Source organism: Nelumbo lutea, chromosome 1 (assembly GCF_056320005.1).
Source record: "Nelumbo lutea isolate HS-2025 chromosome 1, American lotus-T2T, whole genome shotgun sequence".
In the NCBI taxonomy this organism is placed as follows: domain Eukaryota; kingdom Viridiplantae; phylum Streptophyta; class Magnoliopsida; order Proteales; family Nelumbonaceae; genus Nelumbo; species Nelumbo lutea.
The window spans coordinates 93,952,734-93,979,303 of NC_142684.1; the positions used below are offsets into that span (position 1 = coordinate 93,952,734).

The 26,570-nt window shown below is 45.1% G+C and overlaps 2 protein-coding genes across 6 annotated transcripts; both read right to left on the reverse strand.

Annotated features, from left to right (window-relative positions):
• Positions 1–11,856: 11,856 nt before the first annotated feature.
• Positions 11,857–12,447, reverse strand: LOC148876197 (uncharacterized). The gene has a single exon (XM_088966635.1). It carries the CDS (start codon positions 12,445–12,447, stop codon positions 11,857–11,859), a length of 591 nt encoding a protein of 196 aa, XP_088822761.1.
• A 20-nt stretch (positions 12,448–12,467) lies between these two features.
• Positions 12,468–25,293, reverse strand: LOC148876198 (putative LRR receptor-like serine/threonine-protein kinase At4g37250). 5 transcript variants are annotated; one of them, XR_016105623.1, is made up of 3 exons: positions 23,233–23,624; positions 19,362–19,435; positions 12,468–12,924 (listed from the first exon to the last, which is right to left on the reverse strand). XR_016105623.1 is itself a non-coding variant. In XM_088966323.1 (3 exons), the coding sequence occupies exons 1-3, from the start codon at positions 24,763–24,765 to the stop codon at positions 12,912–12,914; spliced, it is 375 nt and encodes a 124-aa protein (XP_088822449.1). In that variant the 5' UTR covers positions 24,766–25,244; the 3' UTR covers positions 12,468–12,911. The 5 variants fall into 5 exon arrangements, 2 of the variants coding, with proteins under 2 accessions (XP_088822449.1, XP_088822448.1); XR_016105624.1 differs by lacking the exon at positions 23,233–23,624 and adding an exon at positions 22,772–22,909; XR_016105622.1 differs by lacking the exon at positions 23,233–23,624 and adding an exon at positions 19,671–19,920.
• Between the last annotated feature and the right edge of the window lie 1,277 nt (positions 25,294–26,570).

The following is a 26,570-nucleotide window of genomic DNA, read 5'->3' on the forward strand; positions in this document are numbered from 1 at the left end:
CAAGCTGTAAACATAGTTCTGTCGATTCTAGGCCTTAACATTACTTGCTCTAAATTTTGGTGATCATCAAAGACTATAACTTGTTGATTTTCTAAGTGATTGTAACCTTTCAACTAGTGGATTTTAAGTTGAATAGGGAATTTAAAAACTCTCCAGGAGGCCTCAGAGGAAGATGCATATTGTTGGATTTCATCAATTTGTTCACAACTATTTATTTCTCTTGGGTGACCAGTTGGCAATTTATGAATAACTAAGTTACTTTGTCAAATCCCTTGTGGATATATTTGGAAAAATATTTTACTACATGCATTTTTGCAAGAATCTCAACATTTATGTGAGCATTATATTTTCTTGAAAGATCTTTATTGTAGGGAACCTATCGGTTATAAAGTTGATGAATTCCAACCTGAGCTACACGTCCGTTGTTCCCCCGACGATAAAAAATGTAACCATCACTATTTACAGATGTATCGCCAGGGCCAGCGAATCGTGTATGTGCGTGGCCTTTACCACCATCTTCAGGGGGGTAGTCCGCACTTGGTACAGGAACCTGGCCCCCGGGTCGATAAAGTGCTGGGCCCAGTTTGTGCAAGTCTTCACCAGCCAACGGTGCCCCAGAACAGAGGAAAGCATCTTCGGAGTAGTCCAAAGAGAAGGAGAATCCATACGGGGCTACATCAAGCGATTCAACGAAGCATGCTTGCAGATCCCGCGGTTGGACCCCGCTGTACAGCTCACGGCGGCCAAAAGAGGGGTGACGCACAAAGATTTCAAATGGCACATGGTGGCCAACCAGCCCGCAACCGTGGCCGAATTCCTCAAACTCGCGGATAAGTTCATGAGGACAGAGGAATAAATCAACCAACGAACCGAAGGCGGGAACGAGAAAAGAAAGATAGAAGGCAAGCTCTCTAACCCGGTGAATAGAAAAAACCGACCAAGGAGCCGAAGCCGAACCAGTCATTCCCGGCCCCCCTAGCAGTTCGGACGGACTACACACCGTTAAACAGGAGGCGGACGGAAATCTTAATGACGATCAAAGACGCCCCGTACGTTAAGTGGCCACCTCGCCTAAAGGGAAATCCGAACGAGAGAAATAAGAATTTGTATTGTAGTTTCCATAGAGACCATGGTCATAGCACCGAACAGTGTAATAACCTCCGGGACGAGATAGAGGGGCTCATCCGTCGCGGATACTTGAAAAACTTTGTACAACACAACAATAACAATAAGGAAGGTCGGCAAGGGGAGCACGAAAAAGATGCCCCCGAGCCTAGCAACAGACCTGCCGAACCGTTGCAGAAGCAACCTCCGGAAGAGAGGCCAGTTTGGGGAACCATCCATGTAATAGTGGGAGGTTCGGTGGTAGCGGGGTGTACCTCGGCAGCAGCCCGGACTTCAGTTCGCGAAGCGACCCTCGAAGAACGGAACCCCCCAAAGAGACCAAAGACCGAAGAACCAATCTTTTTCACGACGGACGACGCGCGAGGGGTCCACTACCCCCATGATGACGCCCTTGTCATTAAACTAAGAATCAGCGACTTCGAGGTCAGGCGCGTACTCGTAGATTCGGGCAGCTTAATGGACATCCTCTTCAAATCAGCATTTGACAAGCTGCAGTTACAGAGGGGCGAGCTGAAGCCCGCGAACACTCCCCTGGTGGGTTTCAGCGGAGAGGAAGTCAGGCCCCTCGGAAAAGTAATTGTCCTTGTGGAAGTCGGCACATGGCCTTGTGCGGTCAGACTCAACCATGATTTCCTGGTAGTCGCGACCCCCTCCCCATACAATGCCATAATAGGGCGGCCGATCACGCATATCCTACAGGCGGCGGTCTCCACCTACTATTTGGCCATGAAGTTCCCTACGGACTTCGGTGTAGGGGTAGCGCGGGGCGACCAGCTCGAGTCCCGCAAGTGTTATGTTGCCGCCCTGAAGGGAAAAACCAAGGCGGCTGACGACCTCGAATTGGAGCGGCCTGCGGAGCAAGGTGAGGAACGAGCTTCGCCCACGGAGGAAACTGTCGCAATCCCAAATTCAGCTACGGACCCAGCTCGCACACTAAGCATCGGAGCTTCCATCGAGGACCCCCTACGAGCCGAACTGGTGAGTTTTTTACTTCAAAATTTAGATATTTTTGCCTGGTCCGCGGCCAACATGCCCGGCATTAGCCCCGGACTGATAACTCACAAACTTAATACTGACCCTGTAGTCAAACCCGTTAGACAGAAGAAACGCAACTTAGCCCTAGAACGCTGGAGAGCGGTCGACGAGGAGGTCGAGAAGCTCCTCGCAGCAAACTTCATAAGGGAAGTCCATTATCCGAGCTAGGTGGCCAACCCGGTGTTGGTAAAAAAGGCAAGCGGCAAGTGGTGCATGTGCGTCGACTATATCGACCTGAACCGAGCTTGCCCGAAAGATTGCTTCCCCCTCCCTAGAATTGACCGCCTAGTGGACGCGACCTCGGGAAACGAGTTGCTAAGCTTCCTGGACGCCTACTCGGGCTACAACCAAGTTAGGATGGACCCGTCCGATGAGGAAAAAACCAACTTCATAACCGAGTTCAGCCTGTATTGCTACAAGGTCATGCCCTTCGGACTAAAAAATGCCGGGGCGACTTTCCAAAGGCTTGTAAATAGGCTATTTCGGCCCCTGATTGGTACGAAGATAGAGTGCTATGTAGACGACATGGTCGTCAAGACTCAGTTTTCACAAGAATTAATACAAGACTTAGATTCTGTTTTCCAAATCTTGCGTCAATTTAGCATGAAGTTGAACCCCAACAAGTGTGTCCTCAGTGTCACCTCGGTCAAGTTCCTAGGCTACATTGTTAATCGGCGCGATATTGAGGCCAACCCGGACAAAATAAAAGCCATTCTAGATATGAGGCCACCTCGGAAAGTAAAAGAGGTTCAGAGGCTAAACGGCCGCATAGCCGCTCTAAGTCGCTTCTTGTCCAAGTCAGCAGACCGCTGCCTACCCTTCTTCAAGGCAGTCAAAGGCAAAGGGTTCGAGTGGACCCAGGACTGCCAGTTCGCGTTCGACGAACTAAAAGGTTACCTCGCTAGTGTGCCAACCTTAGCCCGGCCCGAAGTGGGCGAGGTCTTAGAACTGTACCTCTCGGCAAGCGACGAGGTGGTCAGTTCGGTACTATTAAAAGAAACAGACCGGGTCCAGCGACCCATCTATTATGTTAGTAAAATTTTGCAGGGAGCAGAGGCAAGGTACCCGGAGATAGAAAAACTAGCATACGCCCTAGTAATAGTAGCTCGGAAACTCCGCCCATACTTCCAGGCCCACACCGTCATCGTCCTGACTAACAAACCTCTTAGACAAGTTTTACTCAAACCCGAGGTTTCCGGTCGACTGACGAAATGGGCCATCGAACTCAGCGAGTACGACCTCCGGTACAAACCGAGAACCGCTATCAAGGCCCAAGCTTTGGTAGATTTTATCGCTGAGTGCACTTTCAGCCACGAAGCCCCATAGGTCGAGCCCGAGGTCCCCAGTTCGGGCGAACCCGGAGCTCCTGAGCCCATAGAGTCCGAACCCCGTGAAGTAGCAGCCAGTGTGGCATCTCTCCTGGTCAGGCAAAGCGCAAACTGGGATGAGGAGCCCTGGATCCTTCACGTGGATGGTTCCTCGAACCGGCAAGGCAGCGGAGTTGGAATAGTCTTGTGCAGCCCGAGCGGCACAAAATTAGAGTACGCACTACGCTTTGAGTTCACGGCATCCAACAACGAGGCAGAGTACGAAGCATTGATCGCTGGGCTGGACCTAGCGCGAAAGGTAAAGGCAAAACACTTGGTCATTTGCAGCGATTCTCAACTCGTGGTGAACCAAGTTACCGGCGAGTACGAAGCACGCGATCTCTCCATGATCGCATATTTGGCCAAAGTAAAAGAAGCCCTGCTCAACTTCTAGTCACACATCATCAGGCAAATCCCGAGGTCAGAAAACACTGAGGCCGACGCCCTGTCCCGGTTAGCCAGTACAAGTCACAACAATATGAGAACTGTGTACATAGAGGACTTACCTCGGCCTAGTATTCTCGGGGGGACAGAGGAGGTTGCTCCAGTCTTGGAGGCAGAGCCGAGCTGGATCGATCCACTTGCGAGCTTCTTGATAGACGGAACCCTCCCTGCAGAACGCAACGCGGCCAAGAGGGTGTAGCGCCAGGCAGCCAAATATGTCATAATAGACGAACGGTTATACCGACGGTCATACATGCTCCCCTATTTGCGTTGCTTGCGACCTGCCGAAGCCGAGTTCGTACTCCGCGACACTCATGAAGGCCTATGCGGCGAACACTTGGGGGGCAGAGCACTCTCCCAAAAGGCACTTCGACAAGAATACTACTGGCCAACGATGAAGGCAGAAGCTGTCGAGCTCGTCAGAAAATGCGACAAGTGTCAGAAGCACGCCAATATCCACCACCAACCTGCCTCCGACCTCAAATACCTCGCCAGCCCGTGGCCCTTTGCACAATGGGGCATCGACTTCCTAAGGCCATTCCCACCAGCAACAGGTGGAAGAAAATTCTTAGTTGTTGCAGTAGATTACTTTACGAAGTGGATAGAAGCCGAACCTCTGGCAACTGTTACGGCTCGAAACATACAGAACTTCTTTTGGAAGAACATAGTATGTCGGTTCGGGTTACCTCGGGTACTAATCTCCGACAACGGCAAACAGTTCGAGGATATCAAGTTCCAAGAGTGGTGCCGGAACATGGGGATTCGAAAAAATTTCACGTCAGTCGCGCACCCGCAGGCAAACGATCAGACGAAAGTAATGAACAGAGCCATCTTGCGCGGACTGAAAGCACGTCTGGATCGAGCTAAGGGATTGTGGGCCAAAGAGCCACCAAGTGTCTTATGGGCTCACCAAACTACCGAAAAAGCAGCCACGGGAGAAACCCCCTTCAACCTCACCTACGACACTGAAGCAGTGATCCCGACGGAAATCGAAATACCAACATTGCGATTAGAAACATACGACGATCGGACGAACGGAGACGAGCTACGTACCAACCTTGACCTACTGGACGAGGTAAGGGACCTCGCACACATCCGAACAGCGGCATACAGCAACAGGTAGCTCGCTACTACAATAGCAGAGTAAAGCAACGAAGCTTCCGAGTCGACGACCTGGTCCTTCGTAAGATTATGGTGCCCGAACCCGGCATGGGCAAGCTTGGACCTAATTGGGAAGGCCCTATAAAGTAAAAAGAGCGCTCGGGGGCGCATACGAACTCAAAACCTTGGAAGGCAAACGAATACCTCGAGCGTGGAACATCGTGAACTTAAGGCGATACTACCTATAAACCACCAAGCGAAATGAACGAAATCAGGTCCTATGTGCCACGAGGCAAGCCGAGACGAACTTCGGCGTAGACAAACAAAGGAGCATATTATCAGCTCGGCAAAAAAAAAAAAAATAGTTCGCGGCATAAAAGACCGCGGAAATTTAATAACCCGGACAAAGTGGCAGACAAAGAATCAGCTCGGGGAAGATGAACAAGGGGAAAAAGACAAATTAAATTGCAAGAAATAGTACATCGGCAAAAAAAAAATAGTAATAATAATAAATTTTACATGCCCAGAGCCACTTCTTCGCCATCAGAAGGCACTTCAACAACACCCGAAGGCCATGCCTCTCCTTCAGAGTCCGGCTCGCCATCGGCAGCATTGGCCATCTCCTGAGTTATACGCGAAGTGGATATGGCACTTACATCGAGGTCAGGGTACGTATTCCGAATCATCCACCGGCTCAACTTGAACCCCCTCCTGTAAGAGTCCACCATCAGATCGTCAAAACGCGGAGAGGCAATGTAGTCTTCAACCGCCTTCTTCTTGGCGTCTTCAATGCCTTGGGAAAAAATCTGTGTTCTCTCCCTGATGTCCTCTTGAAGATATTCGACTTGATGCTGCAAATCCAACCTCAAGTCCGCCATATGCTTGACAACTACCCCCATGGCCTCGGCGTCACGCTGAGACCTCACCTGCCTGGCCATCGCGACGCGAGCAGCCTCTTCAGCAGCGTAAGCAGCCGCCTCAGTAGCCCGGGTATTTGCCTCTGCAGCACAGAAAGCCTCTTCAACAGCATGAGTGGCAGCCTCAGCAGCTCGCGCCTGTCGCGAGTTCCTCTCCACTTGGGCCGCCAAGGCATGAATTGAAGAATTCACCTACCAAAAGAAACAAGTGAGCAAATAACAGCAGAAGCAACAGAATAAAAAAGGAAGACGGAATCTAACTTACCACCATGGCATGTGTTACGGCGCGGCAAGCAACCTGATTCAAGGGAAGATCGGTCCACGCCGCGACATCCTCAGGGAAAGTAGCCTCCCTACTCTTCTGAAGAGCATAGTTCGGCGTCAACACGCTCCTAAACTCCCCTTGAGCTCCTGAGCCTGAGGGCCCAGCCCGCGTATGAGCAGACCCGGAGTGAGCAGGAGCACTTGAGTATGCAGGAGCGCCCGTATGAGTGGTCTCAGCGTAAGGCGCCCCGGCAGTTTCGTGCACCGGTGGAGTCACTTCGGGCTCCCTGGGTAGATCCTCCGGCGTATGGTCTGGAACTTGGGGCTCCTCATCCAGAGGCAGCTCGGTACGAGTTCGCTTGGCGACCCGCTTCCTCCTCTTCATACCTTGGAACAAACGCCCCCCACGAGTTCTCTCCGCGTCCATGATACCTGTAGAAACGAGTTCGACATCAGAAAAAATGAAAAGAACAGAGCAAACAAGAACCGCATAGCTAGAAACCTACCCGAACTCAAGCCGGCTGCAATAAGCTTGGCCTCCGTTAAGTAGTGGTGGCACTTTAAGCCTTGCCGTGCCCATTGCCGGAGGCCCTTAACCGTCTCTTTATCAAGAGTCACGCCTAAATCGGGAGCGGCCTCACCCCACCCGGTCTGAAAAGGCCATCCTTGTGCACTTCGCACGCTGAAGTAGTCCCGCTTCCACGCCGGGACCTTGTTAGGAAGATCGTGCAGAAGCTTAAAACCCTGGCGAGGAGAAATGTAATACGCCTGTCTCCCCCCAGGAAGAGAACCCGCTTGTCTCTTGAGCATCAAGATAGAGGAGAATATCTCTAAGTCCAAGCGGAAGTTCTGCTCGCAAAAAAGAGAAACTGTCCCCACCAGGTTCCAAATAGAGTTCAGATGAAGCTGGCCAATGGTGACACCGTAGTGGTTTATGACTTCGACGAGAAGGGGATGGAAAGGAAGTCGCAACCCCGCAGCGAGCTACTCTCGAAAAATCACAATCTCGTCAAGACCGTGTTCCCAAGGAAAACTACCCGAAGGAATAAAATATGTGTACCCCCCAGGAAGATTGTAAGACAGAAGTATGGATTGAATCCCCTCAGGCGTCATGGTCGAAGGACCAAACCTGTCTAGCATCCAACCTCGGCGGGAGGTAGACGCCAAACTGCCCGAAGCGACTCGGCCTACTGGTTCATAGTCCTCAAGCTCCACCTCAGGATCACTAAGGCAGCCTGGGGACACGGCTCGGTTGGTGGAACCTACATCGGCCCTACTCGAAGAATCATCTGAGCTATCAAAGCTAGACATTGGGGAAAAGATAGATTCAAGAAAGTACTCACCGGAAAGTTTGAAGAACAAGCCAAAGAACCGTGAAGACTGTATAACCAGCCTTGACGCGAGCTGGAAAAGACTTGGACGCGAGTTGAAAGGTTGGACGCGAACTCAGTAGACAAACCGCAGAAGTGACAAACCAACCGGGGTCCCCCACTATTTATAGCTATAGTAACCAAGAATCGACCGTGCAGACTGAAGACGATCTGACGGCCCACGTTCTTACCGACTGCACAACCCTTAAAGTCGAGACGTGATTGGCGCACGTCTTTCCGAAAAAAGTGAAACGTCAGCACGTCTTTTTGAAACTGACGTTGCTTCGACACGCGTCTTTTCGAACTGACGCGCCGTACGTCTCCCTAACAGTCGACCACGCACGTACAGCAGTGGCGTGCCTTTTTGAAATGACTCGCTGTCACGTCCCAGCGACGCGAGTTGGTTTGAAATTTAAAACGCACGGTCACAACCACCAGCGTTCTTGAGTAAGCACGTTTCCAACCTTCTCGAAAACCGAAAAAACCCTAGCAAAACCGTCTCATACAGTGAAGGTTTGAAGGACGGGACAAATCTACCAACTACCTCGTGAAAACTCCCCGCACCATGGCAAGACCCTCGGCGCAAGGAGTGGGGGGCAACTGATGAAGGAAGATTTGGCCCGACCTCTTTATTATGAGACACGTGGCAGAAACGACAGCTCGGCAAAAGGGGCCAAGCCTAGGCGGGAACAAGGGGACACACTTCGCCGAACTAACCCACCTTGTAACAACTCGGGATAGACTTCGCCAAACTGACCCACCTTGTAACAGCTCGGGATACACTTCGCCAAACTGACCCACCTTGTAACAGCTCGGGATACACTTGTATAACCAGCCTTGACGCGAGCTGAAAAAGACTTGGACGCGAGCTGAAAGGTTGGACGCGAACTCAGTAGACAAACCGCAAAAGTGACAAACCAACCGGGGTCCCCCACTATTTATAGCTACAGTAACCAAGAATCGACCATGCAGACCGAAGATGATCCGACGGCCCACGTTCTTACCAACCGCACAACCCTTAAGGTCAAGACGTGATTGGCGCACGTCTTTCCGAAAAAAGCGAAACGCCAGCGCACGTCTTTTTGAAACCGACGTCGCTTCGACACGCATCTTTTCCGAAACTGACGCGCCACACGTCTCCCTGACAGTCGCCCGCGCACGTACAGCAGTGGCGCGCCTTTTTGAAATGACCCGCTGTCACATCCCAGCGGCGCGAATTGGTTTGAAATTTAAAACGCGTGCTGTCACAACCACCAGCGTTATTGAGTAAGCACGTTTCCAGCCTTCTCGGAAGCCGAAAGAACCCTAGCAAAAGCATCTCGCGCAGTGAAGGTTCGAAGGACGAGACAAATCCACCTGCTACCTCGCGAAACTCCCCGCACCATGGCAAGACCCCCGGCGCAAGGAGTGGGGGGCAATTGATGAAGGAAGATTTGGCACGACCTCTCTATTACGTGACACGTGGCAGAAACAACAGCTTGCCAAAAGGGGCCAAGCTTAGGAGTTCCGATGCGAGGGGGGAAGGAACCGAGAGAACCGGGGCAGCGCCTACCTCGTCCAAGCTCGTGTCTTTGCCTCTGAATTCCGACAAGGCGCGGGTGGCGGTTCGGCGACTTCGCCGGCGCCTTCGCCGTTGAGCGGGCCTTGTGCTAGCGCTGCTGGCCTCCGTTTTACCGAGCTCGATGGGCCTGGAATGCTGGTAGTCTGCCGCCAGGGCGCTGAATCGGTTTTCGGTGAGCGGGAGTTCGAGCTTGGAGCGCCGGGGTGCCGACCTCGCAGGCGAGGTTCCCGACCCGCCTACGGGTTGCGAGGCGGGGATGACATTTTTCTCTCTTCGGCCTGGGGACGAGGCCTGGCTGTTGGGGTGGTTTTGGGGCCGGGAGGCCTTCGCCTGGTGGGGGCGCCCATCCTGCGGGGAGGCCTTGACCGGCCTCAGAGCGGGGTGGCGAGGCGGAAGTAGTGGTTGGTTCAGTGGCAGTTGGGGGAATTGCTGTTGATAGAGATACTGGGAGATGTTGTGCAGTACTTGGCGCTGGTGAAGCTGGTGCTGCTGGAACTGTTGCATTTTGGCTTGCATTGCCCGCATGCACTGCATCAGGTCCTCCAACCGGTTTTGGCTAGCTGCCAGGGGGACGGCAGTCGGTTCAATGAAGGTTGTCTCAATGGGGAGAGGAAAGGGGATGCTTGTGGTAGGAGGGTTTACGGGTGCCACTGCTTGTGGCGCGTTCAAGCTGAGGATCCCATCCGCCGAAAGGGGGATGGTGAACTGTCCAACGCACACTACGGAGACTTGAAGTTGCTCCCCGGTGGCGTTTGTCTCCGTGCCATGTCCGGTGTTGCTGGAGGAGGCCATGAGTGTTGGGTTTTTTTTTTTTTGAAGAAACGGGGTTATCGAAGTTTGGAGGGAGGCTTTTTGAAGCGTTTTCCCACAGACGGCGCCAATTGATGGAGCGCGATCCGGCCGGTCTTAGTTGTCCGCTGCCTTGCTTCCGAACGGGGTTGTAGGGAACCTGAAACGGAGATGGGGAAGCTCCGGGGGGAACCCAGTGTAGAGGCTCCGAAGCTCAAGTTAAAATCCTTCAAAAGCAAGATAATACCAGATAGCGCAAAGTTTGCATACCTCTGTTGTCGGGGGGCAGGGGGCTCTTATAATCACTTCGTGCACTCGTCCCGGGGCCCTTGTCAGGTCAGGTATGATTACCCTTGTGCTTGTCAATTCGACCGTCGTCATTTCTGCTGAGACAGAACCGTCACTGCCTAACCGTCATCTAACTAGAGATGGCGGTGTCAGTGGCGGTGGCAGGTGGCCGTTTAGGGTGCTATCGCCAAACGTCAGATCCCAAGTCAATCAGGCGCGGCGCCCTTGGGCACGAACTTCCTTAGTGTCAGGCGTGGTATGACTTGTTTGGTTTTGGTGCCAAGTGATGCGAAGTGCTGAGCGAGGCGGTCTTGAGCTCGGAGGTATCTATAGGGCAGGTCAGTTCGGCGAAGTGTATCCTGAACTGTTACAAGGGTCAGTTCGGCGAAATATAACCCGAGCTGTTACAAGGTCAGTTCGGCGAAGTGTATCCTGAGCTGTTACAAGGTGGGTCAGTTCGGCGAAGTGTATCCCGAGCTGTTACAAAGGGTGTTTGGCGAAGTGTATCCCGAGCTGTTATAAGGGTCAGTTCGACGAAGTATAACCCGAGCTATTACAAGGTCAGTTCGGCGAAGTGTATCCCGAGCTGTTACAAGGTGGGTCAGTTCAACGAAATGTATCCTGAACTGTTACAAAGGGTGAGTTCAGGCCCCCGGTAGGGAGTTCAGTCTGCTCGTGTCCCCTTGTTCCCGCCTAGGCTTGGCCCCTTTTGCCGAACTGTTGTTTCTGCCACGTGTCACGTAATAGAGAGGTCAGGCCAAATCTTCCTTCATCACAACCATACATGGGCTAAAGGGATTTTGATTACCACAATGACCATGGATCATGAATTTTACTATTGTTTCGTATAGAAGGGGGTGATCATTTTTGTCATGAAATTTTGCTAAAGCAATCCGATCGATATCATCACCTATAACTAGTTTATGGCCATCAGTCAAAGTTACCAATAGATGTGTGCGGGGTGCTCCTCTTTTTTGGAATTAAATGACATGTAAATCTAGAAACCATAGATTGAATGTTAGGTGTTAGATCATAGTATCGAGGATGTATCCAATCACCAAAAGGAGTAATGAGACATTTCAACAAACCTACAATGATGAGACCAAATATTTTCCTAACTTTAATATCATGTAACAATTCCTTCAATTTTATCTTGAAAACATGTGACACAATATCTTGTCGGTCACTAGGTTTCAAGAAAGGCATTTTAGATAATGCTGCAATTACCTCAGGCCATTGTGGGTTTGCTTTAAATGTTATGAATAAATCTAGATGGCCTAATGTTCAGCAAATGGCCATTGCATCCTAGTAGCTTTGCACCATGTATCTAGGGCCACCAGTGAAAGAGGAGGGCAATATATACCGACGACCAATAAAGCTTGCATTAGTATCCCTAGCATTAATGGCATTTTGTATTCCTTGATATACTTCACTCCTTAGTTGCTTTTGGCTGGATTTGTAGTACCTTAGATGATCATCTTCTATAGCAACATAGCAGTCAACCAAATATTGTTGACATGCTCACCCACCTTGCAGTAAGGTTTTGCATTCATTTAAACAAATCAAAATTCGATAAGCAGTGAAATTTCTTAGTGTCACCATATGTTGACGTTGGTTTCTAGCACAGGGAACACATTGAATGGAATGTCAAGCTTTCGTCCATCTTCACCATGTGGAAATAAAAGTGGGTATTGTAATGGCATATAGCATGGGTGTGTCTCATCAGTCCTTTTCAATGTGGAAACAATAACATCGCACCTATTAGTGCTTTGAGAGCCATCTCCAACCATCAATGTTGCTACTTCACTACAAGAAGGTTTATTATACTGCCTTTGGTTAGGCCCTCGTTGTTCTAATATTCTCATACGTAACTCAATTCTTCGATCAGGGGGAAGCAGGTCCTTTGCAGATCGGAAAACCTTGGTATATGGGTTTATTTGGTTCAACATCATTTGGAGATCATGAACAATATTAGGGTCCAATTCAGCACCAATTTGATCATTATGGATGGCCGAGATCCTATTGGCAACTTCGTTTTCAGTATCATATATATATAATTGCGCAAACTTTGGGCGTTCTCCTTCGACAGGCACCAATGAGCCAATTCTATGGTAATTTGTGACAGATATCCTAAAAGCATATGGACCTCTCCCTTGTATCAATTGGTAATCTATTTTCCCACCCATTGGTGTAAATGAAAACATAGAATTATAAACTCGAATCAATTCATTGAACTTTGACCTCCTTGTTTCATATTTTCCTTCAAATAGATCTTGTAAAAGGGAAGGTGTCTCTGGGAGTAACGGTAATTTGACTTTTCCATCCAAACAACAAAGGTAAAATATAGGATTGGAGATTGAGCAAGAAGGCGACCGCTCCTGAATCCACATTTTGGAATGGCACTTGGTGCATACAGAATTCAATGGTCCAAAGTCCTACCATTCAGAGAATGGGGCATGTTTGGTGTTTCCTACGATTTTGTGGAATAGAAGTCCCATGTTCATTTGCAAGATCTTGTTAGATATAGTCATAGCCTTCACATGGAAAATGAATGCATACCAGAGAAAAAGTTCTATAGCCCTACATGGGCTGTCGTGTGCCCTTCTTCTCCTACACGCTCTTGTATGCACGGCTTCGCAAAAGCTACTCCTTAATAGAGGCAGCTGTAAACATCAAAAAAATGGTTCACTTTGCCACTTTGGCTGGAAATAGAGTCGCCACCCATCAAATAGATGAAAAGGAGGTGATAGGACCTTCGGGATTAATTTTCAAAAATGGTTTTTGTTTAGATAGTGACTCCAATGCCCGAGGCACTGACTAACCAATTTGAGTAAGACTTGAATGAGAGAGGGAAGGGGATAGACAACCATTTCCCGGATTCAACAGGTGGGGCCCATAAGATGATACCAAAATAGGCACAATTGCAAATAGATGATTAAAAAAAAAAGCAACAATAATAAAGAAAATAACAAACTTTCATTAGCTCAAAAGAGTTCCCATCCATACTCACTGACCAATCCCATTTTTTATGCAGGGGCCTAAGCAAAAGAGTGAGATTGGTCCCTCACCCCTTTTCTATCAGAGCCCCCACCTTCACAGACTCAGTGGGATGGTTGGGAGGAGGAAGAAATTAAAATTTCTCAGTCCGATTAAGGCAAACATCAACATAGATGAAATTACTAATAATGAGCAAATCGAAGTCATCAGATGAATAATCTAGAAAGAAAGAGATAATGGAGCGATTAAAAGTAAAAATAAGAATATAGCATTGAGATCGACATTCTAATTCAAAATTAATTCAATAATCAGATATGATTAAGCACAATAAACAAGTCAGCTTACGAAAATGATTGCGGAGATAGAATGAAGAACAAGAGAAAATCTAAGAACAAAAGAAAAAAGAGAAATTAAAGAAATAAAAAAGGGTGGGCCATTCGGTGGCTCACCGTATTTACAATCGGTGGCCCACCGAGCTTAGCCCACCATATTGAACGGTGGCACACCGTTCTGTTCGGTGGCACATCATTTTATTGTTTATTTAACGTTGAAGAAAATTATTAAAAAACCCATTATACCCCTCAGGTCAAGTATAAATAGGGGTCCCCCTATGTTATTTTAACTTATACTCCATTTCATTTCAATGTTTGCAGTGTGTTGAGAGGAGTATTGTGCTTGCGTGTATTGAGTGTCGGGTACAGGTGTGATTTCGGTGAGGTCATTTTTGTATTTTTTTTTATTTATAATAAGAAGGAAGCTCTGAGTTACTGCCCGTGGATGTAGGCATTTTGATCGAACCACGTAAATCTGGTGTTTTCTCTTTCTTTTTCTTTCTTTATTGCTATCTGCTTTTTATTTTCTTTCTGTGCATGTACAGATTATATTATTTCCGCTGTGCAATTCCAACAATTGGTATCAGAGCCACACGGTTCTGTTCTAGGATTCTGCCAAAATCTGTATTTGCTGTTTCAATATTGCACGTGTTGAATATGGCGAGTTCGAGCTCTACCCGATTCGACATACCGAAATTCAACGGATCCAACTATGCAATTTGGAAATTGAAGATGCATGCTGTGTTGGTGAAAGAAGATTGTGCAATTGTCATAGAAGAAAAAGAGAAGAAGCTTGTTGATATGAAAGACGAAGATTTTGAGAAGAAAAACTAGATCCATGGCTGATATTCTTCTTGCTTTAGAAGATTCGGTTCTATTCAACGTGTCCGAGGAAACCACTGCCAAAGGTTTATGGCATAAGTTGCGGAATCTCTACAAGGGAAAATCGATGTCCAACAAAATCTTTCTCCAGCGACAACTCTACAATCTGAGGATGAAGGACGGAACTTCTTTGCAAGTACACTTGAATGAGTTCAACACTCTATTAGGCAAATTAGCAACTGTAGAGGTATGTATTGATGACGAAGAAAATGTTGCTCTTTTGCTTTGTTCTATGCCAGATTCTTGGAATAATTTGATAATGAATTTAAGTAATACTAAAGATCTGTCATTGGAATCTACTATTTATGTGTTGCTTACGGAAGAATCTCGTAGAAAAGTTGGTGAGAATTTTTCAGGTGATACAATGATGGTACGAAGTAGATCGAATGAGAGAAACGGCTCTATGAAAATTCAAATGATATCCAAGTCAAGAAGCAACAAGAAAGGACTCGAGTGTTGGAATTGTGGTAAGAATGAGCACTTTCGAAAAGATTGTTGGCAACCCAAAGCAGAGCAAAATCGGCCCAATTCTAACAAAGATCTGGCTTCAAATAATTCCTAAAGAATCTATTGATTCTTGTGAAAATTTAAAGCATAACTGGATATTAGATTCTGGTGCTTCTTTCCATATGACGCCATGCAGAGATTGGTTCTACACATACCAATCGTGCAATGGTGGGACTATTTTACATGGGCAATAATAGCACATGCAAAATAATAGGATTTGGAGATGTTAGAATTACTATGTTTGTCGGCATCACTCGTACAATCTCCGGTGTACGGTATGTTCCTGAACTGCGAAAGAGTCTCCCGTCACTGGGAAAGTTTGATGAAGACGGTTACAAGTTTTCTAGAAAAAAGGGCCAATTGAAGATCAGTAAAGACTTAAGGAAAGTGCAGGTATATTTACTCCAACGGAAGAGTGATACTTTTTCCTATTTCAAGAAGTTCAAAGCTCTAGTTAAAAATCAAAAGGGGAAAATAATTAAATGTCTAAGAACCGACAATGGGAAAGAATATACCTCAAAAGAATTTGAAGGATTTTGCAACGAGCACGGAATTCTGAGACAGTATACGGTTCTGTCTTCTAAGATTCAATGCTAGGTGAATGTTCTGAAGACAACTTGCAAGCAACAAAATTATAATCTGTAGTAGCCTTATCTACAACAGAAGCAGAATATATGTCAACTACACAAGCATGCAAATAAAGTATTTGGCTAAAGAGGTTGCTTGAAGAATTCCACATCAAGAAAGAAGTGGTGACCATTCATTGTGATAGTCAAAGCGCATTACACTTAGCAAGAAATCTTGTCTTTCATGCATGGACTAAACACATTGATGTATAGTACCACTTTGTTCTGAGGTAGTTGAAGATGGGCAGATCTCGTTACAAAAGATCCACACTAACAACGTTGTTGATATATTGACAAAGCCGGTGATGAGAGAGCTCATCTGGTGCAGAACTTCTCTGGGACTTGAAGCCACATAGCAAGAGATGATCGGCAGCTATTCTCGAGCAAGTTTTTTTCACTATGAAAATTGTCTTTAAGTGGGAGAATGTTGAAAAGTAAAAAAGGGTGGGCCAGTCGGTGGCTCACCGAATTTACAATCGGTGGCCCACCGAGCTTAGCCCACCATATTGCACGGTGGCACACCGTTCTATTCAGTGGCACACCATTTTGTTGTTTACTTAACGTTGAAGAAAATTATTAAAAAATCCCATTATACCCCTCAGCTCAAGTATAAATAGGGGTCCTCCCTATGTTATTTTAACTTATCCTCCATTTCATTTCAGTGTATAGTGTATGCAGTGTGTTGAGAGGAGTATTGTGTTTGGGTGTATTGAGTGTCGGGTACGGGTGTGATTTCAGTGAGGTCATCTTTGTATTTTCTCCTGTTTATAGTAAGAAGGAAGCTCCGAGCTGCTGCCCGTAGACGTAGGCATTTTGGTCGAACCACGTAAATCTGGTGTTCTCTCTTTCTTTTTCTTTCTCTATTGCTATCTGCTTTTTATTTTCTTTCTGTGCACGTACAAATTACATTATTTCCGCTGTGCAATTCCAACAACTGATTTAGATTTGGATGTCGGCCTAAAAATGATGGATAGGATAGGGGCTTTCTACTAAATGTTCAATTGACAGAGGTCTAGTAGAAGCAAAACGAATTTCATCAAAACATATCTGAGACGTTAAAGATGATTTACTCGAAGATGAGTGGCGGGAAAGGAAAGTTGAAGGAACTGCCGCTTTTAGTGGGTTGAAATCTGTCACTTCTCTGGTTTCGAATTCTTCACTACAACAGATTGAAGCGACGGGAGAAATGGGCCGTAGATAGGTTGGGGTAGTTGGTGATGATGGAAAGTAAGGAAGGAAAAGAGAGAGGATTAGAGAGAAACAATGGATGAAAGTGACCAGAGAAGAGGAAGATGGGGAAGCCAAACCACCATTGTCGAGAGTTGCAGCGGCGGTGGCAGTGAAGAAATGGGAACAGGGGAGAATTGGGGAGAGGAAGAATAAAAAAAATGGAGAGAAAGGAGAGGAGAGAGATCTAGTGGCTTGAGGAATAAAAACGAACCGCCGCCATTGCAACAAGGCGTCGGTGAGAGAATGAGAGAATGAGAGAGAGGGCGAAGGGAGAAAAGAAGAAGAAAGAGGAAAGAATAAGGAAGAGAGGGAGAGGGAGGCCGGAGATGGTTACCACCGCTGTTCGGGTATCGCCTGTTGGGGGTTGTCGCAGCTCTTTGTCGCGAGGAAGGGGATGGGCTACAGTGGGTCTTTCAAAATCCAGTTAAATGAGAGCTCAAATTAGCTTTTATAATGGGGCAGGGATAATTTTGTAATTTCAAGGAAAATTAGGGGTATTTTGGTAATTTTGAGAAAATTGGTCAAACCAGGTCAAGAAAGGTCAAATCGGGTCTCCTGGTTCAATGGTGGGGATTTTTTGGCCAAAAGATGGAGGGTTGATATGGGTTTGACCGTAGAGTGGGGTCGTGCATGTGCGGGCCAATGAGATCGGCCATAATAAAATCTTTTTAGATGGAAGGGTAAATGAGGGCATTCTTGGTTGAAATTTCACAGGGTAGGGTATTTGGACATTCTGAGTTGATTGGTGGGGTCATATTGGGCCAAATGATCCTGGATCGAAAAGATCTGGCAAGGGTTTAATTCGGTTAATTTAGGGGCTCAAAATAGAATATGTGTAATCGAGGGGTAAACAAAGGTATTTTGGGCTGAGATTTCAAAGGTAGGTATTTGGGGGTGTCCAGGATCTAATGATGTGGTTTGATCTGGCTTTGAATGGTCGAGATCGTAGGAACGAGATGTTTCAGAACGGAATCTTGGTTTAATGAAAGAGCAAATGGGAGAGTCTATGGCCGAAACTTTATGGACATGTGTTTTGATGTGTCTAGAGTTTAATGACGTGGTTTGATCGGTTCAGATGTGTCAAGATAAAGGTGGTCTGAGCTCTGAGTGTTTAGACTAACGAGAGATGTCAAAATGGAATCTTCACTTGATGAAAGAGTAAACAAAGGAATCTTGAGTTCGAATTTCAGGGGTAGGTGTTTTGGGAGGTCTTGGGTCTGATGGTTGTATTTGATCTAATGGTTGAGGTGTAAGTGAGGGTCAATTGGAGCCGTCGAATCAATATCGGAGAGGTTTAAAGGCGGATTTGTAGACTTTGGGGTTGAAAGTTGGGTTTTGGGGATTTTCGGGTGTTTCAAAAGGATCAAAATGGTTTAATAGGGTGTTTGAGATAAATTGAAGGTTCAAACAATGAACTGAACAAAAAAACTTCTTACTGTTGACTGCATTATCTCTAATCTGAGTTAAAAAACACATGGGGTTGTTTGTTGACTGCATTATCTCTAATCTGAGTTAATTGTAAATTGCACACCCAATTGGCCAATAGCTTGGTCCAAATACCACTGCTGAAACACTTCACAAGTTTTGCTACTTCCATATATTGGTGACAAACAAACAATTCAAGGGCAGTTGCCCGTGGAGGTGAATAAGGATGTGAATATTTTTGGAGGACACGAGTGTGACAAACACCTTTACTTCCTCACTTCTCCATAGAATTCACATGCCACCAAAGTAGTTTGAAGGATCAACAATAGAATAACCAGTATAGCCTAGTTTGTCAATGACTTCAAGTGAGCTTGCATTATTGGCAAGAGTCTCAGTAATTATAAGAACCAATGGTTTGTGGAATTCCACAAGATGACCTTCAAATAGGGGAATGGGGGGTGTCCAACCCTTGGCAAATCAAAGTTGGGTTGGCATGTAAGCATTTTCATTTGTAACCAGCAGTGCTAGAGTCGACCTTCATCAAAGCCATTAATTGTAGGGAAAACTGAAACAGCGTGTGTTCGAAATAGTGCATAAGTGGAATGCATCACATGCGTAAACATATCAAGGGATAGTGACGATACATTTCCATGTGGTTGAAGAATGTGGAGGTTATTTTGGAGTGAAGAGACTTCAAATTTGAAGGAAGACCCATTTAAGAATAGGAGTAAAAAAGGGTCAGTAGGAACACTATGGACGTAATTGATGGGAGGATCACCAATGAGAAATGGTGAGAATTGGAAGGGTACAAGTCCAAAATACCTACGTCCATTGTACATACAATTTTCGAATGGAAGAGGTTCGAATAAAAATAAGGAAGCGGCAATATGTCTTGCTACAATAAAAAAACCAAAAACATTTAACAAAAAAAAAAAAAAAAGAATAGTGATATATGTAAACACAATTAAAGGGAATAATGTATATAACCACATAATAGAAACAACAAAGATAATACGATACATCTATACATCTATATATTAAAATGGAAATTCATAAATCACATGATCACATGGGAAGGAAGTTCATAAATCACACTTGTACCATAAGAGAAGCAGATTGTGCCTGGTTCCAGGAGGTAGTTGCAAAATGGGTGGAAGCAAGACGAAAGGAGAGCACTGCATGAAAAACACAAATGTATTAAGCTAAATCATCGTACAACTTTTTTTCTTTTTCTTTAGAAGAACAAAAACACAAGGAAAACTAGGGGAAAGCATATTGCTGTGGCAAGAATACAATTTCAAAGGCGGCAAGAAAATTTACAAGATGAGGAACGGTTCGAATGTGTTTGATAAAGGAGCAGCACTATAAAAGATCTAATTAACTAGTTATTGAAGATTCATGATTGCTTACTTTCTTCCATAAAACCTTCTCTACCCCTTCCTTTTCCTTTCATTCCAACCTTACCATAGTGTTTTCCTTTTCACCAGTAAAAATCCCATGAGAATCTCTTCTATTTTCCTCACCTTCTTGTTGTAATCCATTGTCACCAGGAGAAACCGGTATCTCACCCAACACCTCAGCTGCTAGTCCCTCATTCCTTTCTGCTTCAGACCCCTAAATATCAACTGACATGAGCCTGCATGCTAAAATCCCCAAATCCTCCCACTGATGTCTAATCGAAGAGGAAGATGATGGACCAGAAGAAGCATCCATCAATGCCCCTCCCAAATCACCCACTTGATTACTTAAAAGCCCATGCTGCTCCTTTATATTTGGTGGCTTACATGCAGCTGACCCATAATCTTTATCCAGCTCAACAACTATGGGCTTCACCGCAATAGACCCAACTAGATCCATTGAAAATCCTCCCATTAAACCACATAAGCCATCATGTGGAGTGACTTGATCCAGATCAAACACCTGATTGGATCCATCAACCCAACCCACCTCCAATTCCTCTCCCTGTCTCTTAGACTTCTCATTTGACCCTTGAACCTCTTGCACATACGTGCTCAGGATCATTAAATTCCATTTTTTCACCGCACACTTGAACAAGGTTCTTAGGTTTTTCCAGCTAAATCAACCTCTCGGGTCAGTGATTTGTTAGCTAAATCAACGTTTTTTTTTGGCAAAAAATCCAGTTTTGGGAAAAAATGGAACTTTCCCAGTTTTTCTGGTCCAGTCCAGTTTTGAAAACCATGACCCAAAGTACAGGAGACTAATCGGGATATTTTTTTTTTTTATATATTCGGGTGAAAAATAATTGCAAAAACATTTGATGGGGAATAATGAATTCTTTTTAAAGCATAATTTCTTTTTGTGGAGGGGTTTTTCACGTTTTCTTTTATTCGAGCCCATTTCTCATTCTAAAATAAAATGAAGCATAAAGCAAGAATTATTTATCCAAATGTCTCAATATTGACAATATAACTCAATCATGCCTAGAATGGACAAAAAAAAATAAAAATAAATCCCATGGCAGCAAACCAAATATGTTGTAAGTTGCAAGAGGAACCATTGCTTAATTGAAATTTTTAAATAGAATGTCAAAAAGGGATGGCACGTAGGATGTAAGCAGGCAATAGCACTGCATTTGCAATGCAATAAAGATATTGAGACCACAGAAAAACTGAAAAAAATAAATAAAGATATTGAGACCACAGAAAAAACTGAAAAAACAAAATATGTTGGCACTGTCAGTTATATAATGTCATATTCCAAACCGAAGCATTGTAGAGAATTTTTGTTCTTCATCACAATTGAAGTATGAAGATCAGAGAGTTTTCCTTAAACCCAACATTTACTAGGGCGACCACCATAAATTTTTAATAATGGAGCTAAAAGGGAATAATAATAATAATAATAATAATAATAATAATAATAATAATAATAATAATAATAATAATAATAATGGAGCTCAGAGAAATTCTAAGAGGATTTGGATGGGCTCCTCACAGCCCATCCCCCGCATTCATTCAGATTATCATTTCCGAATCATAATTAATGCTTCTGCACAACTGATATCAAAACCCTGAGATTACGTTCAAGGGTCAGTTTTGGAAAAGTATATATACAAATATGGGCCCATTTGCTTCGTGGGAATAAGAGTTTGGAATTGGAATTGGAATGGGGCACTCCAAACCCATCTGCAAATCAATCGAACCTTAGATTCAGCGCAAAACCTTGTACACAGTATTTCTATGCCGTGTATTTGCATTGTTACATATTTCATATTTGTATTTACACTCTTTCCAAATCTTTCTAAATTTGCAATGAAGAATTCCATAGTATTCCAGTGTCCAAACACTAGAGGGTAACGTTTTTTAAGGTTAAAAAAATAAATAACTTCTTTGAATTGGAGCTATATATTTAGGAAAAACAGAAATTTTAAAACATAAAAGGAACATAAATAGACATTTGATTAAAAAACGAATAGTTTATAAGCAAGAGCAAGCGTTGAAAAAGTCAAGCAAAGAAAAGCTACTTCATGGATACATTCCTGAGTACCATCTGACCAAACCGGCCTTGTCCATAACCATGATTATACTTTTCAAACGCAAGACCCCTTTCCCTTTTTTTTCTAGAGGCACAAGTTTGTCTCGGATCAACCAATCTAGCTATCACTACATATTCTCTGCAAAGAAAAAAACATTCTCGAAGAAGACCATTCATTCATTCACATTGATCCTACCCGTGACTCCTGTTATTGGTTCTTTGGGTTACTACTGTCATATAAGCATGAAATGAATGGTTCTAAGTAGGATTGAATAACTGGTGGAAGGCCCGTGAGTCATACATGCCAAAAAACAATAGTGGGTCATACATGCATCAGAAGACACATTTTAAAAACAAAAAACAGTGGGTCATACATGCCAAAAAAAAGTGAACACAGCAGAACAAAGACAAAAAAAAAAACATAAAAAGAAAGGTAAACAAACGTGTTCCCTTAGCAGGAGGAAGCCTAGCAAGTTTCTCTTCTAATTTCTTGATGTGAGCATCCAACTTATGCAATTCCTTTTCAAATTCAAGCGCTCATGTGCTATGAAGATTCGAATCTCAACACAGTAATCATCACCTATCTTTTTAAGCAATAAATAATAGCATCGCAATAAACCAGATAAAGAATTGACAAGAACAAGTTAGCAAGATAAGAATAAATAATAACCAATAAAATCTAAATAAATACTAAATAATATCAAAGACTTTCAAGGAAAACGTGTGGAGTCGATGCATGTAAAGTATAAGTATAGAATGCAAGGATAACAAACAACAGATAGTGAAAAGGGCAATAGAAAATTATGTCAACCCGTTAGAGAGACACGTTCAGATCAACCGCAACCAAAAAAAAAATATATATATATATATATATATTAAACTATATTAATTGGAAGGATGTATAAAAACAAGACGCACTGACGCGAATGTAATAACAAAGAAAAAATCAAAATAGGGAAACAAGCAGTACAAAACCTATCGTCGAGATGGTTGCCGAATGAGTGAATATAATATACCTGGGCTGCTCCCATCCATCGTTCACACGTGTGGACAAGATGCGACAGCCGACTACTTCTAACGCATCCATTTGCTCTCTCAAATTTCGATGTGATGTTATCACATCTTTATTTCTTCTAACGTATCCAGCCAGCCACCCAGGTACTTACACCATCAACCCATATCTATCCCCCTAAGTCTAACACACCCAAACTAATAAATTACTTATTGTTGTACACAGCTAATTAGACATTACACCATCACCACCAGCCAACAACAGTGAACAGAGCGTTTTGTGGGAACTTGCGCAGTTTCAGGGGCTCGCTCAAACTGGGAACTACGATATAACCACCGGAACGAACACCAGCGCCGGAGAAAGAAGTGGAGGCGTCGAACGATGCGATCGCCAGAATGAACACCGGCGCTGGAGAAAGAAGTGGAGACAGAACGACAATGAACAGAGCTTCTTGTGGGAACTTACGCAGTTGCAGGGGCTCGCTCAGCATGGGAAACGAACACCGGTGCCGAAGGAAGAAGTGGAGGCATCGAACGATGTGATCGCCGAAATGGACACCGGCGGTGGAGAAAGAAGTGGAAACGGAACGACAGTGAACAGAGCTTTCCGTGGGAACTCCCTGCATCAGTCTCTAGATCAATTTCATGTGTAAGGGGAGAGAGAGTGGAGAACGCCATTAACCGGTTAAAAGATTAAGCTGAGTTACCCAGCGATTAAAAAGATTGTAAAAAGAACCCGAGTTACCCCAGCTACCGGTTAAAAGATTGGTGAAAAAGGCTACCAAATCACCCCGAGATTATCTGAACATGAATAACGATGAGTACGGAAGGAATGAAAGAGACAATTTCGGGCAGTTCAACTTTTTTTGTAGGAATAAAATATAAAAACCTCCCCAAAGTTTTAAAAGATTGGTGAAAAAGAGACTACCAAATCACCCCGAGATTATCTGAACATGCATAACGATGAGTACGAAAGGAATGAAAGAGACAATTTCGGGCAGTTCAACTTTTTTTTTGTAAGGGTAAAATATAAAAACCTCCCCCAAAGTTTTAAAAGATTGATGAAAAGGAGACTACCAAATCACCCCGAGATTATCTGAACATGAATAACGATGAGTACGAAAGGAATGAAAGAGACAATTTCGGGCAATTCAACTTTATTTTTGTAAGGGTAAAATATAAAAACCTCTTATCAAATTAATAAATACCTTTCTTCCGTTAATGAACAAGACATGAAATGTCAAAGAGATGATTATTTTTTTTAAAATACCTATTTTATCCTTTCTTGAATACTATTCATCTTCTCCATTCAAACCCAAAAGCAGAGGCAGCGGCGGCACCAGTGATAACAGTATGGCGGTCCAGACTAGGACATGAGAAAGAGCAATGCATTTCCAATGAAAACAGAACAGATTACCAATCAGCCCAGATTATCTTGTAATGGGCGGCATTGCATTTCATTTTCTGACAATCATAAACTTTTCGCTATCGTTAGTCGCAGAGGGCTTTGCAAGGCCTGGCCAATGGCCTACCATGGGCAATTAGCTTTTCGGGCATTGAGAATAACTTCTCAGTTCCATGGTTGCGCCTTTACACAGCGAAACCAGCATTACCATGCATTTTAGTACAACCTTACTGGATTTTGCTACTATGCACCAAACAGACTGAGAGGGACAATTACACAACGAGGAGAGAAAGAGAAGGAACTTACTATAACAAAGTTGGTGAGGCAGTCACAAGGGACGTAATCATAGATGACGAGTTTCTCCTCGGAACCCCAGTAGAACCCTCGTATGCGCTCCAAATTGGGATGGCGCAACTTAGCTATAAGCTTGACCTGATTCTCGAAATCTCTGTATCTCTCTATACCACTCTCACCGATCCTTCGCACCGCCAGCATCATCCCATCCTCCAACACGGCCTTGTATACTATGCTCGAACTAGTCGCTCCCAATATATAAGCCGATGCTTTTAGCAGAGTCTCCAGCTCCAACTCCATTTCTCCGTCTTTAATTACAAGAGACCCTCCCTTCTTTTCTTGCTACTTTTTTTGTTGTTCATCACCCACCTTTTCCTCTTCGTCTTCATTACTATCAATGCTCGTCGTCTCGGACATCTCTTCATCGTCGTCATTTTTCTTTCCCAAGCACCAGCACGCCGGCCCTTTCGGTTCCGTTGATGACAAAGGCTAGATATCTTTCCCGTCCATTTCGTCTTTCTTCTCTGTGCATCCTATACTACTGACAACCTTCTTCCTTCTCTTCCTTATTTGGTAAACATAACAGAATATCGTAGCCAGAACTCGGATACCAGCCAAATCCCCAAAGATGATGCCTGCAATTGTTCCTGGTCTGAGACCCCTCTGCCTTTGTTGTTGAGTCCCATTCATCGTTCCAGATGACCTAGTTACAGGTGTCGAGTCTATGGTGTTGGGAATAGCTGTAAATGCAGGAGAAGTAATTTCAGAGACATTGGGTGGAGCAGAAAGAACGGAAGTCACGGCACACAGGTTCTTTAGTGGCTTCTCGCATAGATCCGGGTTGCTTATGATTGCTTACTTAGCCAAAGTACAGGAGGCCCTGCTCAAATTCCAGTCATACTTCATCAGGCAAATCCCAAGGTTGGAGAATGCTGAGGCCGACGCCCTATCCCGGTTAGCCAGCACCAATGATAACACCATGAGGACCGTGTACATAGAGGACCTGCCACGGTCTAGCATTCTCGGGGGAGCAGAGGAGGTCACTTCCATCGTTCAAGCGGAGCCGAGCTGGATCGACCCGCTCGCGAGCTTCCTACTACACAGGACCCTCCCTGCAGACCGCAATGCTGCCAGGAGGGTAGAGCATCAGGCAACCAAATACGTCATAATAGACAAACGATTGTACCGAAGATCCTACACTCTCCCCTACCTGCGTTGCTTGCGACCTACCGAAGCCGAGCTCGTACTCCGCGACACTCATGAAGGTCTATGCGGCGAACACTTGGGGGGCAGGGCCCTCGCCCAAAAAACACTACGACAAGGATATTACTGGCCAACGATGAAAGCAGATGCCATTGAGCTCGTCAAAAAATGTGACAAGTGCTAGAAGCACACCAACATCCACCATCAGCCCGCTGCCGACCTCAACTACCTCACCAACTCGTGGCCTTTCGCACAATGGGGTATCAACATACTTGGGCCATTTCCACCAGCGACAGGCTAGAGGAAGTTCTTAGTGATAGCAGTGGATTATTTCACCAAGTGGGTAGAAGTCGAACCTCTTGTAATAATCACAGCCCGAAACGTCCAGAACTTCTTTTGAAAGAACATAGTAGCAGTTTGAAGACATCAAGTTCCAAAACTGGTGCCAAGACATGGGGATCCAACAAAACTTCACTTCGGTCGTGCATCCTCAAACAAACAGTCAAGCAGAGGTTACGAACAGAGCTATTCTTCGCGGACTCAAAGCGCGCCTAGATTGAGCTATAGGACTGTGGATAGACGAGCTACCCAGCGTTCTATGGGCTTACCAAACCACAGAAAAGACTGCCACAGAAGAAACTCCCTTCAACCTCACCTATGGCACCGAAGCAGTCATCCCAGCTGAGATTGAGGTTCCCTCGCTACGACTGGAAGTGTACGACGACAAGGCAAAAGAAGACGAGCTACGTACCAACCTCAACCTACTCGACTCGACGAAGTAAGGGACCTTGCATATATCAAGACGAGCTTATCAACAAAGATTAGCTCGATACTATAACACCAGGGTCAAGAAGTGAAACCTCCGCATTGGCGACTTAGTCCTTCAAAAAATTATGGTACCT